This window comes from Sphaeramia orbicularis, chromosome 12 (assembly GCF_902148855.1).
Source record: "Sphaeramia orbicularis chromosome 12, fSphaOr1.1, whole genome shotgun sequence".
In the NCBI taxonomy this organism is placed as follows: Eukaryota; Metazoa; Chordata; class Actinopteri; order Kurtiformes; family Apogonidae; genus Sphaeramia; species Sphaeramia orbicularis.
The window spans coordinates 21,027,157-21,045,627 of record NC_043968.1 but is presented as its reverse complement, the minus strand read 5'-3'; the positions used below and the strand labels follow the sequence as shown (position 1 = coordinate 21,045,627).

Sequence of the window (18,471 nt, the reverse complement as noted above, 5' to 3'; positions counted from 1 at the left end):
GGTCTTTTTTTTTTTTTTTGTCCAGATATGCAGCACTTTCAGCACAAAGGGTTGACTTGTGGTTTCCTCTGTAGATATTCAGTCATTTTTCTTTATAGTCAGTGTACAGGGGATCTCTGGAATTGGGAATTTAGCAGAAGGGCAAGCTGTGATAAATCCCTGCTCATGTATGCATTTATCTTGGTGGAAGTAATTAAAAAGCTTTGGTTCCGTGATGCTCAGAGCCACTATTCACATCTTCACTTCCCAATCTGGAGGGGTAATGAAGTTTCAAATTACCACTGAGGTGACCTCTGTTTCTTGATATGATTAGCACTGGCACTTACACCTCCTGTAACCATTGCAACTGATGCTGAAGTGATGCTCTATGCACAATCCCTTTACATGCTACATGGTCAACAGCAAAATGCAAGATTTCCTTTCCCCTCAGGGTTTCTAATGTTGTCTTATCAGTACCACCTCCTTACTTAGTGTACCTCCAAAACACAGAGAAGACGTTAATGGGAAGAACTAGGACAAGCCTTTCTCTGTGTTGGCTGATCTTTGTGTCTTATTCTTAGTAGACGTTTTACATGCCCTTGAGGAGGGCATTGAGCCTCAAAATGATTCTGTGAACCTGGTCAATGGGCATTATCTAGTGGAGGGATAGGTTTGTTCTGGACAGTGTGAAGCAGGGTAGAGCTGCCATTTAATACCCCAAAGAAATAAACCAAATATACGAGATAGAGCTGCATGTGTGGAAAAATTCTACCTACTCCATCTATCACGGTGTTTGTTTAACTGAAGAAGAAAAAATACCCTTAAAAACAGTAATTGTGTATTTTTTTAGTACATTGTGTTGTCAGGTTCCCACTAGCCTATTTGATAACTGAATTGAAATGATGTACTAAAAAGTTGAGTCTTAACCTCATGCCTTTTACACAAACCCAATGCCTGCTACTTTCATGTTCATGTATGCCATATGTTTTAGTAAAAATACTGATATTTGGTACTGGTGAATCAATATTCACACAAATTGAAGTAACATAGGTTAACCTCCTCTCAGTTTCAGCTTGTGGCAGATCTGTTCCATGAGAAAGAGGACGGACCGGCCCAAAAATCCTCCAGAGTCAACGTCCGTTCAGCCAAGTCCGTTCCAAAAGCTCCCAACAAAGAGCACAGGAAGACCGTAGGCCACCAGGTCAGCACTCAGACCCACCCTCAGTCACCGTCTCTGCTTTTGTCTACACTGTTGTACTTATGTCTGTCTCTGTTGATTTAGTTCCGCAACTCACTTCACCTTCTCATGGAGACGCTGAATGCCACGACACCTCATTATGTCCGCTGCATCAAGCCTAATGATTATAAGGAAGCATTCTCGTGAGTCAAATACTTTAATGTCTTTCCTCACCAGACTTTCATGTTTGACGGCTTAGAAAAATATATCTCTAATAAATGTTTTTAAAAGCTTGTGTGATAAGATGTGTTAATTTTAAGCATTACTGTCTCTTCACAAATACCATACCGAAAAGTTGTAAAGATACAGTAACTGTAAACCAGCCATGTGGACTGGCCTTTTACTGCATTAATGTCTGGTTTAGACTCTTGTTTATATTTGTTACATTTGTTATATATTTATATTATTCCACACTGAATATATGTTTTCTCAGACCAGCTACACAAAACATTTAAGTATACTAGAAATCATTTTCTGTATCAATTGAGAAAATAAGTAGGTAATTCTGTTACATCTATACAATTAATTAATCTGCATACTTGTTTCATTACTTATTATCATACAATAGTTTCAACCTTTTGTAACTTTTTTGATTGATATGCTAGACTTTTACTTTAAGATGAGAGTAAAGAAGTACGTGATTGACAAAAGCAGCTAAAAATTTCTTGTCAAATTCCAACATGTAGTTTTTTCTATGAATGTTCACACAGAGTATGAGAAGTGCAGGGTAGTATTTTACACATTATGTATTGTTTCCTTCAGAAAAACAAGACTGGGAGAGATTTGTGGTTGTATTCTTTGCTGTGTTTCACCTCTTGACGCACTTTTGTACAAGAGCTGCCTCAGGCCTGACAAATTAAATGACTGGTCTCAGTCACATGTTGTTGTGATACTTGGCTGGCAGTTAGGAGAAGCTCTTAGTCAACTATAAACATAGGCATCCACACATCGTGGACGTTGTATTAGGTGTGATGCCAAAGAAAAAGATTAGGTAGGTCATAGGTTGAAGACTTCTCTTGCTGGCACTGGTGTTAAATGCATTTTTGAGACTCTTTTGGTTTGTTGTTGCTGTAGGTTTGACTCGAGGCGAGCAGTGCAGCAGCTCAGGGCATGTGGGGTTCTGGAGACGATCCGCATCAGTGCAGCTGGATATCCTTCAAGGTGAATCCATTTCCATCTGTCTTCCCTTCTCATAACTCTGTTTTCTGTGGTGTTTCTGTGAAAAGTCTACTGAGAAATATTGCTTTTGTTTAAAGTTTTGTCTTCTTGATAAATTTAGACAGCAAAGATGTGTCTCAGAGCTAACCTCCTTTCACTGTTTGCATTATGCAAATCCACGTCATACCACAAATATGATTAAGCTTATCTGGTTGTTATGAGATTCTGCATGCAGCTCAGCTATATTGTTGCTACAGGCCCAAACCTGAAGTGAAGTCCTTCATCTCTGTCTGTCTTATTGTTTTGTCATTAGCAGCTTTTCCCTCGCTCTTATGATTAATATTTACTGTTCTATTGAGATATGTGCTTGATTATGTATTTGAGGACAGATAATCACTACTTCTCAAAAACTTTAATAAAATTGACATGGGACATATGAAAACACAGCATGGAAAGAAGAGCTTCAGTCACACACATACATGTACATACCTGCTGTATGTAGATGTTTAAATTACGTGGAATAATGTGGAATAAAATGCGTTTATGCTTGAAAAACTACATGTATGAAATTATTCATTCTGTACTAATGTTGCTAACTTTAATCATCATACAAAAACAACACAAAAAATGAAAGTCTGTCGTATATGAGTTCATTAATACATACTGTCTTGTATTTCTAGATGGACGTACCCGGATTTCTTTAACAGATACCGAGTCCTGATGAAAAAATCAGACATGACTGTAGCAGACAAGAAGCTGGTGTGTAAGAATCTGCTGGAGACGCTGATTAAGGTGGGAGCATAGTCTCATTAAGGTTCTCATCCTGTTCTCATCAGGAAAACAAAAGCAAAAGTATAGTCTTAATAGATTCATTAAATAGTTTTATGCTTTTTTGGTCACATGTTTTATAGGAGCAGACCAGAATTTGACACAGTAACTCCTGACAGAAATATCTGGGTCTTTCTCAGATGAATTTGCCACTAAAATCTCTAACTTTGGTTCCAGCAGGTGGTGGAGAGCAAGTTTATATACAGTCTTTTGTTGTGTTGTTGATATAATCTTTGTATGATTGAAGATTAACTTCTTTTTTTTATGTTTGCCAGGAACCTGACATGTTCCAGTTTGGTAAGACCAAGATCTTCTTCAGAGCCGGTCAAGTAGCCTATTTGGAGAAGCTGAGGGCCGACAAGTTCCGTGCGGCATGCATTAAGATCCAGAAGACAGTGCGAGGGTGGTTGCAGAGAGTTCGATACCGCAAGATTAGAAAGTCTGCTATCACTATTCAGAGATATGGACGAGGATACCTGGCCCGCCGGTGAGAAATTATGAACCCAGACCACCATTGTCATCACTTCTCTTCCTCTTTTGTCAATGCCTTCCACTCTTTTCCTTCCTCTTTTTCTATTACTTCTGGTTCTTCCACTAACATTTTTTCCCCTTTGTTTTTTCAGATACGCTGAGTACCTGCGCCTCACTCGTGCTGCCATCATCTGTCAGAAACAGTATCGTATGGTGAGAGATCGACGGGCGTATCTGAGAGTGAGGCAGGCTGTTATCACCATCCAGGCCTACACCAGAGGGATGTACACACGCAGGATTTACTGGGAGGTACTTAAAACCTCTTCCAGATCCTTTCACTTGTCATTATAGCTGCTCTGTCTGTTCCTCTGTGTCCTGTTTTTTAGATGTTTTCCCATACTTCTGTCCTGTCCCAGTTACAGTTCATTTAATCAGTCACACAAACTGATTAGATCTGTATGCAGCAAATCAGCGTACAGGCCTGTTCATGGTGTTGACATGGCTTGTGAATTGGTGACAATGCGTTTTCAATTTAACTTGGAATGGGATCAGGCAGACATGCTGAATATCTTTTTTTTAGTTACCCTTTGTCAGATTTTGTAAAAGGATTTTGACAGTGTCTCCTTTCACATTTGTATGATAAATGGTTCCTTGTTTCACCACTCCTTTTCAGTTCTTGCTGCACCACAAGGCTATGATTATTCAGAAGACCGTCCGCGGCTGGCTGCAGAGGAAGAAATTCAGAAGAGCACGAGATGCTGCCATCATTATCCAGTGCGCATTCAGACGGATGCGAGCAAAACGACAACTTAAACAACTCAAGATCGAAGCAAGGTCTGCTGAACATCTGAAGAAGCTCAACACTGGAATGGAAAATAAGATCGTGCAGCTTCAGAGGAAGATGGATGAGCAGGTAAAGAGCCACATACAGTTAACGTATGGTGCAACACATTCTGGTAGGAATTCAATCAATCAAATATTAATAAAGATTCTACCACAAACATATTTTCACAGTTGTTTTATTCAAATCTGCTGTTCTCTGTCCATCTCATTTCAGACCAAGGAGTACAAGTCACAGACTGAGCAGCTGTTGTTGGCGAATACTACTCTGGGTACAGAGGTGAACAAGCTGCAGAAGGAGCTGGAGCATGTCCGGAGTCAACAAGGTGATGGCAATCAGATAACCTCCCTTCAGGATGAGCTGGAGAGGCTGAGGGCGGAGCTGCGGGAGGCGTATGCTCAGAGGAAGAGATTGGAGGAGGAGCACAACAGCGAGAAACTAGGTTTGACGCAGGTGAGAGAATAACAATGTCAGTCCTATTTAGTAGCACTGTTTTTGTCAGAATAATTAATTTCAAGCCACTTTTGAGGCTTGGAATAACATATACAAGCAAGTATTAAAATGTGTTACACATCCAAATTTAGACAAAAATGTATAATTCTGCATCTTTATCTATATTTTTCTGTTTAGAGGGTGGAGGAGCTGGAGAGGGAAAATTCTTTGCTTAAAAGTGAAAAGGAAGAGATGAACCAAAGGATTCTGCAGCACTCCAAGAGCACTGAAGGTGAGCGCCAAACTATTTCCTTAAAATGGTAACACAACCTAGTGTCACGCTTACTGCCTTGCCAGTTTAAAGTTCACATTTATCCCTCTGCCTTGAGGGAAGGATGGTTTGTTCCCCTGTACAAGAGGCTTTCTGTCTGAACGGGACACAGTAGGTACAAAAAGCATCAGGTTTCGTAGCTGAAATGTGAATCTTTTTTTAGCCAGGGCCTATGAAAACAACTATTGTCTGGAAACATGGGAAACGAATGAAGTCAGACCATTGAATGCTTCACCTGCATGGACAAGTGGTGTAATGTGTACTACTCTTTTTTTTTCCATAGTTTTAGTCAAGTGAGCCAAATTCCTCATTAGACTGTCAGCCAAGAACACAGGTAAAGTGTTTTTGGCTGTTTGGAAACGTTACTGCTGCTCAGTGGCGCCTACTTGGGTAATATTCCCCTGGCCCAATGGAAATCCTTCTGATCAGAGAATCCAACTTAAGAGTTGAATCTGATAAGACAGATGATCAAAGCATTGTACAATGTAATTTCACCTGTTCTGTCAGAAATAGAAGTAGTTTTTCTCCAGCTTTCCACACAACTAAGGTGCCTCAGCAACATATTCTGGGAAGAGCAGTTCCTTTTTTCCATTTCTAAGAGCCTTTCATTCATTGAATGTTCAACAAACCTTAAATATTTTTGAGTGTCCAACATTAAAAAAAGTTTTGTTGTTGTTTTGCTGCCACTGGATGCTTGCCTCCCCCACATGGGTCAAGTCTGTGCAGCAAGAGAGAAAGAACTGGATCAAGTGATTACTTTGCTAATATTTTAAAATTTTCTTGTCAAATGTTTACACCATCCTTATTCTGATCGAAATCTCCTTACAATCTGTTCTGACTGAGGTAGAAATATGAGGTGTTTTTATTCATACTGGGCTGTTTTTCTGGTTATTCGTGGAATATTAAAGTCCATATAAAACACAGTCAGTGATGCACATTTCTAATTTCTGTAATTTATTTATTTTTGTTCAGATGAGGAAAGCAGCGTGTCTCAGAAAGAAGCATCTTTGCAGTCTGAGTTGGATGACGAGAGACAGCGCTACCAGAATCTCCTCAAAGAGTTTTCCAGACTAGAGCAGAGATATGAAAACCTGAAGGAGGAGGTCTCCCTGACCAAGGTTTTATTTTCACTCTAGCTATTAGACAACTTATTTAGTAGCTCCAAGCAATGAATTTTGGCTATCTATGTGTTTACCTTAATTGAATTGTTGACTGAATGAATGTCTCCAAAAACTACTGCCTCTCTGCATATTCCTCTTTAACTAAGTGTTTTGTGTAGTGAAACACAGTAAAGTTTCTCTCACTTTTTTATTTTGCAGGAGAAACACTTTTTCCCTCTTCACAAATTAATTATTTGTAGTTGAATTATTCTCTTTCTGACTCAGTCTCATTTATCTTCCACTTCCAGCTGCTTTGCTGTTACTTCATTGAATTTATGGGCTTTCTTAAGAATCTGTTAAAGCCACTGAGGTTCCCAAATAAAACCACTTTTTTACGTCTGCAAAGGGCTACTGATATGTCACACAGTTACAGAGAGTGTATTAAGCACTTACAAAGTAATTCTTCACCTCGTTTATTCTTTCAGTTCCACCCGGGCCACAGGAGGAATCCATCCAATCAGAGCAGCCTGGAGTCTGACTCTAACTATCCCTCTGTCTCCACCTCAGAGGTTGGAGATACTGAAGACTCTATTCAGCTGGTGGAGGTAACCCTGTGCTGATAAATGAAAGAACACAGACTGAAACTCACAGTTCAGCTAAAATGTACAAGGTGCAGTAAAATTGCTGTGGCCTCACCTCAGTCTCCTCTTCTCTGCAGGAGATGGGAGTGGAAAAGGCTGCAATGGACATCAGCCTGTTCATGAAGCTGCAAAAACGAGTCAGAGAGCTGGAGCAGGAGAGGAAGAGACTCCAGATGAATGTTGACAAGATGGAGGAGCTTGTCAAACACAAGGTGACAGTTTTAAAATGAATATTTAGCAATAGATTAGGGGTGTCAAACATACGGCCCACAGGCCAAAACTGGCCCACCAAAGGGTCCAAATCGGCCCATTGGATAAATTTATGAAATGCAAAAATTATCAAAATCATTTTAGTTACAGTCCAATTTGATCTCCAGTGGGTGAGACCAGTAAAATAATAACATAACCTATAAATAATGACCACTCCAATTTTTTCCTCTTTGTTTTAGTGTAACAAAAGTAAAATTCCATGAAAATATTTACATTTACAAACTACTGTTTCACAAAAAAGGGAATAACATGAACAACTGTGTACAACCTGAAATAAGTTGAAGAAGTAAAGTTGAAAAATAAGTGCAATTTTAACAATATTTTGCCTGTTACTAAATGTTTTGTGCCTGTGTAGATCCACTGTGATCTGTAAATTTTAATACACATGTGTAAATGATAAGCTGAGGCATAATGTTAAAATTGCACTCATGGCTGTTCATGTTCACATTTTTTCTTCATGTAATGTTTCTTTTTTCACTGTATAACAAAGAGAAAAGTTTGGAGATGGCATTACTTGTATGTTATTATGTTATTATTTTACTGGTCCGGCCCACTTGAGATCCTATTGGACTGTATGTGTCCCTTTAACTAAAATGAATTTGACATGCCTGCAATAGATGTATTATAACAGATGTTCCACCTAAATAAAGTCCCTGAAGTACATTTGGACAGAACTGATGTAGTGACCACTGTTAAAAGACTGTTCTGCTGTGTTCTTTTCTACCCTTAAGAGCACTGAACCAAGAAGTCCTACCTCTGAGCAGGAGACTGCAGATCTGACTTACAATAACCTCAAGGTACTAAACAGCTTTTCTTCCTCTCACGCTCATAAACACCATCTTCTCATCATCAAGTTAAAGGGGAATTTCATTATTTGTAATTTTCTTCCTTTCACTTGCTCTGAGTCACAGCCAAAATAGTTTTTATGTTACCACTAGGAGGCCACATAAACAATACATTCAACTTCTGATCCTCTTTAAAGCTTTTTGCTTCTTCTCAAGAAGCATCATTGAGGATAACAGGCAGGGCAAAATGTGAAGCTATGAAGGATTGTGGATTTCTTTGGATGAGTTTTCATGATAAACTCATCATGATTTTCTTTCAGGGAACATTATTTGTAAATTTAATTACACATTTACTTTTAGTCCTGGAGATAGTTGTGTAGCCAAAGAACATTTTTCCTGAAACTGACTGTGGAAATGTCATTTACAAAGTTGCCTCTGTTTACGTGATGAACTTAAAAGCAGTGACGGGTCAGGTTTATCTGTGGATGTAATCTGTAAACACTCACAGCTCTGTCCTTCACCACGTGCCATCCAGTCCAAATAGACCTATCAACAGTAATTAAATGTACTGTAGCTTCAGTCAACCCATGCATCTTTAACATGTATTCTATTTTAGCTCAAACTACTTTTCAGTTTTTAAAGTATGTTTAATTGCACTTGATATTGAGGGCATACACAGCAAGTCATAAGCAGCATTTATGCCCACATGAGAGCAAAAATACATATTTAATCAAACTACACTGAATTGAATATTAAAGTTGTTTGCAAAGCCTGCCAAGTTGAAAGAAAGGCAAAATAAAATGGAATATGTGCAGTCTTAAGATGTAGATCAGTCTATGAACAGTGAAGTTATTACAAATAGCTCTGATTTTTGTTTTTGTCCTTTTGCCTTCGAGCCCTTTCCCATAACCCTCTGGTGCTTTGGCAGTTGGACATTGCTGTACATGAATGTTTGGTGTTTTCTGTTTCCCTGCAGAGACAAGAGCTGGAGACAGAGAACAAGAAACTTAAGAATGACTTAAACGAGCTGAGGAAGACCATAGCTGAGCGCGCGTCCCAAAACAGCTCATCGAATGAGCTCCAGGACAGTTACAACCTCCTGCTCAGTCAGCTGAAGTCGGCCAATGAGGAGCTGGATGCACGTAAGGAGGAAGTGCTGATTCTCAGGACTCAGATAGTCAGCACGGCCCAGCAACAAGAGAAGAATGGCCATATAGTACGTACTCTATGCTCAGTTATATTGCACATAGATAATAAGAATTATGCACAAACATATCATGTACTCCTTTATGTTTTTATGTCGTAGTATAAATCCAAACATGGCAGGTAATGAGTACTGCAAGAGCAGGATAAGCACCCACTGATGTGTCCGATATGATGGTTAATATGTGGTCATATTTATCAGACCCAGCCAGGTGTGTTTACATTGTATCGGCATCAAGGACAAGACGGCTTAGAAGACACACAGAGACCTGAGAAGGGGATCTTTGAAGAAGAATGTGAAAATTCACTTTCAGTGTTGTCATTGTTAATTTTGATAGGAAAAGCTTCGCCCTTTGTTTGCTGAGTCATGAGAAACTATTTTTCTCATTTCACTGAGCTTTCTTCTTTAAAGCTTTATTAAGAATAGGCTGACTCGTTGCTGCTTCATCACTAATTAAAATTCAGTTACTCAGATGTAGAGAAGAATGATGACACTTTAATGTATGAGTCACCTTTTAAAAAATGAGGAATAGCTTTGAAAGAAGCAACAGGAGAACAATATCCATTTTATTAGATTTCTGTGTAATACATATTAACTCTTGAGAGTGGCTCATAAATCCATTCTGATTTAGTAATTTACATGACATTACTATAAACTAAAACCAATTCTAACAAACTCAGAGTTTGTATTTATATCAAAAGAAGGTAATGTTCTATTTTCTCATTTTCAGCAGGAAAGTAATAATATGCCTGAACTGAACAACAGTAAAGAGCCGATCGACAAAGAAGAGGCAGTCAAAGCATATCATGGACTGTGCGAGTCCAAAAAGTAAGCATTTTATTTGTTGTTATTAAACATTTAAAGAGAACTTTTTTTTATGCTCGTCTCATACTCACACATGCACACACACATACACATTCATAACATAAATATATTAAAGCAGCTTAATGAGAGTGGAGATTGTTGGAGAAATTTGTCCAAAGTCCAAATTGTAGCAGATTCAGGTGAGATGTCCCCCACTCCATTGCACAGTGGAGACAGAGTGTAACATCAACAAGGCAGTGATTATCTGTCTCCTGTATAACTCAGCAGTGAACAATTTATATAAAAGCTGGGTTAAGTAGTACACTGTAGTACAATAATGACAATGGAAACTGTATTCTTTAACACCCACTGAAAGAACAATAAGAAGAAAATGAAAGTGAATTAAATTTTCCTGTAGAAGATGGTGCACCACAGTGTGTTCCAGTCCCTGTTCCTGTGGTCATGTTTGTGAACAGTTTCTCAGCTGCACAACTCCAGGCCTGAACCTGACTCATCTTGATAATGAGTAAAACAAAGAATGCAAAGAAACATGATGTAAACAGAAAATAAACACAAAAAGGAAATGCCTTGTGTTTGGAGACTTGAACCATGGAAACGCACATACAAACATGCAAATTAAAACACAAGTCAAGTAGAAATTAAAACTGTCATGACTGGATGATATACTTGGATTAATGTTCACTGACTATTGATCTTTATCTTCTTTGTGCTGACACTGTCATATAATTGTTTTTATTCTCTGCTATTGCTTCTGAAAGATTCTCATATAAAACACAATGTAATTCTCCAAAGCAAAACCTTTTTCAATGTTTTAATATTATTTTGGTATTTTTTTCTGTTTGTTTTGGAATACTAAATATTTCATCTACTATCTGCTTCTGCTCTGTTCTCTGCAAATTTCATCACATACTTCAAATATGCTCTTTTCTCCTCTTTTTCTGCTTCTGTGCATCCTCTTCCTGCTGGACACCAGTAAAACACAGGACTGGGGTTATTTGAATGAAGATGGAGAGCTGGGTTTGGCTTACCAGGGGCTAAAACAAGTGGCCAGGTCTCTGTGTGATAGATTTGAAGTGTTCTGCAGCTCCTTTTCTAGCACTTTCTTTAATATTTCTGCGTTTTCTGTGTTCTGCTTATGACTAAAAGTTTTGGCACATTTACAATGATCTTTTCTTTGAACTTTAGCACAGGACCATGACCTTTGCGCTGTTGTTGCGCCATCATATTATGGCACTTGGTGCTTTCATATTTGAATGCCGTTTTAGCTCACTGTGCATGAGCAGTTTGCAGTTAAATGCCTGAATGTGGTGAAACCCCCTTTAATCGACATTTAAATAAATTATCCTTGAAATAAGAATATTTTGGATTTGCCTGTGGTTGATATGCTTTGAATAACTTAATCCTTCTCCTCTCAGGCTGTTAGAGGCCCAACTTCAGTCTCAGTCCAGACAACACAAGGATGAACTTGAAGCACTTCACACCCAGATCGAATTGCTGAAAGGTGACATTGAGAAGAAGCAGGAAATACTGAACTACACCATGTCCCTGTCGCCAGAGGCCCAGGTGGAGTACAGCATCCAGCAGGAGATCACACGCCTCACTAATGACAACCTGGTGAGATACAAACTGCTCCACAGGGAAAACCAGCAAGAAAACACACAATTTGAGCACACAGATTTCATTGTGTTTTTGTAATTTTCTTGCTATAGGATCTGAAAGAACTGGTAGAGAAACTGGAAAAGAATGAGAGGAAGTTGAAGAAGCAGCTGAGGATCTACATGAAGAAGGTCCAGGAGCTTGAAGGTAATATGCAGAAGATCAAATAAGCCGGTCAACTACAGCTGTGATCAGTGATGACCCCTGTCTCTGCCTCTCCACAGCTCTGCAGGCCACCACAGCTCAGGTCAGCAAGGCTAAACCTGAACTCAGCCGTCAAGTCACAGTGCAGCGGAAAGAGAAAGAATTTGAGGGGATGCTGGAGTACTGCAAAGAGGACGAGGCCCTGTTAGTCAAAACTCTGATTACTGGTAAGACGTTATCTCTGCAACTATATTTCAGTATATTAATCTTCTTCAGGTATGTTTGTGATGACCAAGTGCTTTTAACTACACAAGCATATTTTTTTGCCACAAGCCACTTCAGAATGAATATGTTCACTCCACTTATCGCTCAGATGTTAAGGAAAGTCAAGGAAAGAGGTCCATTGTTCTTTTATAGAGAATATTACAGTGACGTAAATGTTCACCAGCTACACAAAGTGCATCTGGCTACAGGAAACATGGAGTTCAAACTGCACACTCTACCTGGTATTTGGGTCAGATTCTCTTTTAGTCACAAATGAACCACTCCAGAGTATGTCCATGATCAGACTCAAAGTACTTACTTGACAAGTACATTGGTGTAGTTACTATGTTCACACTGGACCCGAAGAATCCCATCAGACTCTTTAAATGCATTGTAAACATGCTGTTTTTTCAGACATCAGGCCCAGCACGGTGTCAGCTACAGTCCCGTGCCTTCCAGCATACATTCTCTTCATGTGCATTCGCCATGCAGACTACATCAATGATGATCAGAAGGTGGAGGCTCTCCTCACCTCCACAATTAACGCCATCAAGAAGGTCCTTAAGGTGAGTAAAGATCTGTTTTTGGAAACCTTTCATTGCACTATGCTGTCTCTAAGTCCAGTTAAATATATTTAAATTTTTGCACAGAAAAACAACGATGACTTTGAGATGACATCCTTCTGGCTGGCCAACACAAGTCGCCTCCTTCACTGTCTGAAACAGTATAGTGGAGATGAGGTGAGACTTGGAAAATGATGTTTTAAACCTCTCTATATTTGCTGCTCTGGTCTAGTCAGAACTGGAGGCCTCTCTGTTAACCCAGAACATCATGCATATGTCTTAAGATATGATTTTTGTACAGACCCCAAAATTAATCAATTGCATCTTGACAACTTCTTTGATGTCGTCAGTTTATCTTATTTTTTTCCTTGGTTTTATTTTGTGTTCAGGTGTTCATGACTCAGAACACTCCCAAACAGAATGAACACTGCCTGAAAAACTTTGACCTGGCAGAGTACAGGCAGGTACTGAGTGACCTCTCCATCCAGATCTACCAGCAGCTCATTAAGGTGGCAGAAGGCATCATACAGCCCATGATCGGTAGGTTTCTGATAGCAGACACAGTTCTTTACAGATAAACTGGTTTTCAGTTATTTTCTTGTAATCTGTGTGCTGTGGGACTTTTCCCTCATGTCATCTGTGGTTGCCACGTCACTGCTGAGGAGGCAGGTGTTATGATCAAACAATGATTCATTTCATTCAGGAATTTGTCCTCTGAGCGTCTGTCTCCAAGGGTTACCATAGAAACTGTCCAGCTGTTGTCAATAAATACATCACAGATATGAATTAATCTGAAGCTCATTGGTCAAATAGACCGCAAATCTCAGCCACAAGCTGCTCACATCTGTGAACCCGACAGAACATTGTGTTCTTCAAGGTGCAAAACATCCTCGTCGACATGTACTGTACGTTTCATTTCATGTTTCATTTTTGCGGTTTTACCTTGGAAAGGTCAGATTGCACCAACTTCAACTTGAATACATCAGAGTTACAAATTTACCAAGTTATAGGATTTTTAGTTTCTAAATATCTAATGCATGACAGTATATATTGTATGTTTCTGACACTGTAGAAGCATGTATTTAGAAGAAACACATGTACCATCGTGTACAACATTACATTAACATTTCTTGATGATTTTACACTTATATTATTGGCTTGTTTGGAAAAATAGAAATCAAATACAGTTGATCTATTGGTTACTGTAATTTTGTCCCTTAACCACTAGGATAAAAATTCTTTTTTTTTTTTACTTTAGGTTTTCACTACTATTAACTGTGTAACCCTGTGTCTTTATAACAAAACAGTTAATTGACAACAGTTCACCCTTTGGTACATTATGAGCACAGCAAGAGTCCACCTACACAATCCTATATAGCATCAAGAATGACTGATTTAGCGCATTAATTAAAACCCTGGACTTGAAAGTGATGTACTGTAAAACTGCTAGAATCATAAGATAATACCATGATGCAGATTTTTGGACCTGGTGCCCAGTGCTAATACTGATGTCCTTAACCATAAATCATGCAAAGGTGTAAAACTAAACAGTTTCTCTTTAAAATGCAATGTAATTCAGATTAATTTTGAATGTTTATGTCTGAGTGACTCCGTCTTATCTTTACTCAGTGTCAGCCATGCTAGAGAGTGAAAGCATCCCGAGCCTGGCCGGGGTGAAGCCCATGGGCTACAGGAACCGCTCCTCCAGCATGGACAACGACGGCTCTGGCCCCAGCAGCTACACCCTGCAGGCCCTCATCAGGCAGGTCGGACAGTTTCACGGCATCATGTGTGACCACGGCCTCGACCCTGAGATCATCGGCCAAGTCGTCCGGCAGCTCTTTCACTGCATCAACGCTATCACCCTCAACAACCTGCTGCTCCGCAAGGACGTCTGCTCCTGGAGCACCGGCATGCAGCTCAGGTATACTGACCAGGAACACTCAACCAAGTACAGCTATAGCTTCTAAGCTGACAAATGAGTTAACTATGATTATATGTGTTTAGGTACAATACAAGTCAGATGGAGGAGTGGCTCAGAGGAAATAACCTGTACCACAGTAAAGCTGCAGCCACTCTGGAGCCCATCATCCAGGCTGCTCAGCTGCTGCAGGTCAAGAAGAAAACCTCCCAGGATGCCGAGGCTATCTGCTCCCTCTGCACTGCCCTCACCACGCAGCAGGTTTGCACTACACACATAAAGAAATGAATATATTACCTGCATAGAAAATGAGCTTATATTGATAATGTTTTTTCTTTGACACTGCAGATTGTTAAAATCCTCAACCTTTACACACCGCTGAATGAATTTGAGGAAAGAGTCACTGTGTCTTTCATTCGTAACATTCAGGTAACAGAAAACTATTCAGTGAACTTAATTGTCTAAAGTGAAGCAGTGCTTTATATTTCAGTTGCTGATTGAAAGTAGAAAGCTCCATTACAGCCATTTAACTTCTACCAATATGTGTGTCTAGAATCGTCTCCAGGACAGAAATGATCCCCCACAGCTTTTGGTGGACACCAAGCAAACGTTCCCTGTCCTCTTCCCATACACTCCCTCTGCTCTCAGCCTGGAGACGCTGCACATTCCTGCCTCCCTCAGTCTGGACTTCCTCAGCAGAGTCTGACACAAACCTCTGCATGAACTTGCTACACGTAACAACAGCCCTAAAGAGGTCCGAGGATGGAGAGAGACAAACTTACTGAAAATGGTTTTTATGGTCTTGGCTTTCTCTGACAATCTGAAGCCTCACTGATGTCTTTATGAGTGAGAGAGGCTTTTCGTTAACCCAGTCAGGCACATTTTCTCTTTGTTTTGGGTTAATTTGACCACGCAGGAATCACAGATGGGTGTGAATAAGTCAGGTTTATCAAAGGACATCAGAGATTTTCTATACAGAACTGAATCGATGATCACTCATAAGCTAATTTTCCACGTGCCTCAAATTTCTCCAAAAGCAGAGACCAGCAGAGCAGCTCTGCAATGCGGAGCAGATTACATCCCACTGTGTCTCATGCCTTGAGGACTTCTCTGTCCTCAGTGTACCCCTTCACCGTACCCACAGATTTTCCTCTTCTGCATCAGAGCTGATATATTCCATTATGTGGTTCCTCTGCAGTCCATGATGCAAACCAGACCCTGATGGTCCAGGTGAACCTGTGTGTTCAGGCCTGGCCTCATTAAGTAAAGTTTGGACAGAACAATGGAAGTTTAATGCAGGTCTGACCAATGAAAGTTCAAAGAAGGAAAATGAAAGTGTGTAGCAGCTGCTGATCTTAAAAAAGATGCAAAGTGTGAAATTTCAGGAAAGTCGAAGAGGTGTTTGAAGGGAGACAAACTCTGGAGGTGCTGTAAGTCGTGAGTTAAAAGACAGACAGTTAAGTGTGTTGTGTTGCTGCTGCTATCCTCTGTTTGTGGATCCATAATACTGAGTCAAGATTATACTCAATTCTGCCAACCTTGTACAGATAAAGTAAGGAATCAAAAGTTAAAAAAAAACAAACTACTTTTGCTGCTTTTCTTCTGTGTCCTTTTGTCCTGCCTTGTCTGTCCACAGTGATCATCTCCTCTGTTTAAAATGCCAATCACCTGGATGTGTACAATAATACACATTACACTGTCATTTTATCTCATGATTTGACTGTGTGAATATGCATGTGGAAAATCCTTTCACTGGGACATTTTCTATTCTTTGGCTCATTTGGAGCATTTTTCCTTTTCTGATCTTTACAACCTCCTGATGACACTAATTGCTAAATAGTCAAAAGACAAATCTGATATTCAGGTAGGGCCACTCTGCTGCCCCCTGCTGTCAGCTACAAGCACAGTTTTCTACAATCAGATTACATTACTCAGAGACTGTTGCTGATAGTAGCATTAGGTCTGAGAATAACGTCTTGCACTTGTAGATATCATTACAAATAAACACACTAGATTTAGAGCATATCTGTGCCATTCAGAGTGAACACATCTATATTGTGTGAGTGAAGTACTACTGAATGCTGTGTATCTGAAGACGTATATGAATGTTGTGTGGAAAAAAGCTATCACTGGATCATTAAACACTTTGATTACACACATGGCTACTTCATATATATCATACATAGTTATAAATTCAGAATCCCTCAACTTCTTAGTAGTTTCATGTACTATCATCTCGTCATCTCTGGTTTTGTAACAGTTCTTACAATGCCTATTTTACAATGAAGTTCTTGAGATTGAAACAGCCAGGTTTGTTGATGGTGTTGGAAACAATGTAAATGTACATAAATGTCACTAAATGAAGTACAAAGTTATGACTGTATTTCAGAGAATATATTTTGAACAGGAAGTAACAATGACTCAGAAATACAAATGTTTTTTATGGTAATTAATTCATAGTTTGATCTCATACACATCTGCAGTCTTCCCATCTTCATCATGATCGTCACTGAAATGATTTGCTTTTGTTTTCATGCACAATGTAATATATCAGTTGCCTTTACAACTGTTTTTTGAAGACAAATAAATAGGAAGAGCAGATAATCACCTCTGCCTGCAAATAGTTGTTTGAAGTCTGTTGATTATGTTGATAAGGACATGACTCAAGTTGATGGTAAATTTTCATAGATAGAAAGTGTTTCCTGGCAGATGACGTCAACATTACTGGGTTTGTTTAATATGCAAACACTACCTTAAGAATGCATATTATCAACTCGTGCTGAAGTTGGGTACATTATTCTAACAAAATTTTAACTGAAGAAAAAAAAAAAAAAATTAAAGCACTATATTATGTTAAGTATGTATGATAGTATTTATGTTCTTACATTACTGGTGCATTAACATTAAAGCATCCAAATTAAAATCTTAAATCTGCAAAGAGACCCATAGAGTCATATGATAAATAAAAATATGTTTTCCTACTGCAGTAGAAGTATACAGCAGTGATGGAAAGAATGTATGTTTGCAATGACTATTCACTCTCTATAATTTGTGTAACTTTACATTTCTACTTCATTATATTTCAGAGGCAGATATGGTACTTTTTATTCCATAATATATATATCTGAGGTATATTAACTACTCACACTATTTATGTCGAAACATTTGCACTTTGTTCAAAAGTAAATCCATGGTACCCAGTGTTGTTGGCTTGTGACACTGAAAACCTCCCGCATACTTTTGTTTCTGATCGAAGTCCATTTATTTATTCACTAATTTCCACAAGAAAAGAAAAGAAAAAGAAGGCTGAATTATAGACATATTTGCAACTTTACCATCTTCTCCCTGTTACTCATCACTCAACCTCTTAGATTTATGGTTATGCATTTGGAAGAGGTTGAACCATTAAAATAATAAAGTACATGGCAAAATGTGGTTAAAAAAGTTCTCCTTAACCAGCTGCAGATGTAAAATGCTGACATAGAAGTGATTATTTAAATAATCCTTTTCAGCAGAAGACTCTAAGTCAATGTACGTATTTGAATTTTTTCCTGTAGGCTGCCTCAGTCAGATCTTTTGGCCCAGAAGAACCACGAAATGGGCCAGAAAAGTTTGTGTGAAGACAACAGGGGGAAGATTCCCATAGCTGTTCTTTGTGTCGGTTGTGCCAGTTGTGTCTAAGTAAAGCAGCCGTTTCTGAGGCCGTCCGTGGTTTGCCAGCCGCTCAGGTGGCAGACAGCATCAGAGGACACTTCCAGATACTCCTGCCACAAACACACACAGTATGTTCTAGTGCTTTAGAATAGCAGCTTTGAGCTTTT

At 39.1% G+C, this 18,471-nt stretch overlaps 1 protein-coding gene across 3 annotated transcripts in view; it reads left to right on the top strand.

Moving 5' to 3' along the window:
* The window catches only part of myo5b (myosin VB), a 47,790-nt gene extending 30,519 nt beyond the window's left edge, over nucleotides 1–17,271 (top strand). The window contains exons 15-40 of one of the 3 annotated variants that reach the window (XM_030149275.1): nucleotides 1,046–1,180; nucleotides 1,262–1,359; nucleotides 2,291–2,377; nucleotides 3,055–3,166; nucleotides 3,478–3,689; nucleotides 3,826–3,982; nucleotides 4,347–4,586; nucleotides 4,731–4,967; nucleotides 5,145–5,238; nucleotides 6,250–6,395; nucleotides 6,863–6,982; nucleotides 7,096–7,230; nucleotides 8,020–8,085; nucleotides 9,050–9,289; nucleotides 10,008–10,105; nucleotides 11,076–11,153; nucleotides 11,518–11,716; nucleotides 11,812–11,905; nucleotides 11,983–12,129; nucleotides 12,581–12,732; nucleotides 12,817–12,906; nucleotides 13,119–13,269; nucleotides 14,359–14,653; nucleotides 14,737–14,911; nucleotides 14,999–15,079; nucleotides 15,204–17,271. In XM_030149275.1, coding sequence (XP_030005135.1) covers nucleotides 1,046–1,180; nucleotides 1,262–1,359; nucleotides 2,291–2,377; nucleotides 3,055–3,166; nucleotides 3,478–3,689; nucleotides 3,826–3,982; nucleotides 4,347–4,586; nucleotides 4,731–4,967; nucleotides 5,145–5,238; nucleotides 6,250–6,395; nucleotides 6,863–6,982; nucleotides 7,096–7,230; nucleotides 8,020–8,085; nucleotides 9,050–9,289; nucleotides 10,008–10,105; nucleotides 11,076–11,153; nucleotides 11,518–11,716; nucleotides 11,812–11,905; nucleotides 11,983–12,129; nucleotides 12,581–12,732; nucleotides 12,817–12,906; nucleotides 13,119–13,269; nucleotides 14,359–14,653; nucleotides 14,737–14,911; nucleotides 14,999–15,079; nucleotides 15,204–15,356 — 3,792 coding nt within the window. In that variant the 3' untranslated portion in view covers nucleotides 15,357–17,271. The remainder of the gene's footprint in view (nucleotides 1–1,045; nucleotides 1,181–1,261; nucleotides 1,360–2,290; nucleotides 2,378–3,054; nucleotides 3,167–3,477; nucleotides 3,690–3,825; nucleotides 3,983–4,346; nucleotides 4,587–4,730; nucleotides 4,968–5,144; nucleotides 5,239–6,249; nucleotides 6,396–6,862; nucleotides 6,983–7,095; nucleotides 7,231–8,019; nucleotides 8,086–9,049; nucleotides 9,290–10,007; nucleotides 10,106–11,075; nucleotides 11,154–11,517; nucleotides 11,717–11,811; nucleotides 11,906–11,982; nucleotides 12,130–12,580; nucleotides 12,733–12,816; nucleotides 12,907–13,118; nucleotides 13,270–14,358; nucleotides 14,654–14,736; nucleotides 14,912–14,998; nucleotides 15,080–15,203) is intronic. The other 2 variants (XM_030149276.1, XM_030149277.1) reach the window with 2 other exon arrangements.
* The last annotated feature ends 1,200 nt before the right edge of the window (nucleotides 17,272–18,471 follow it).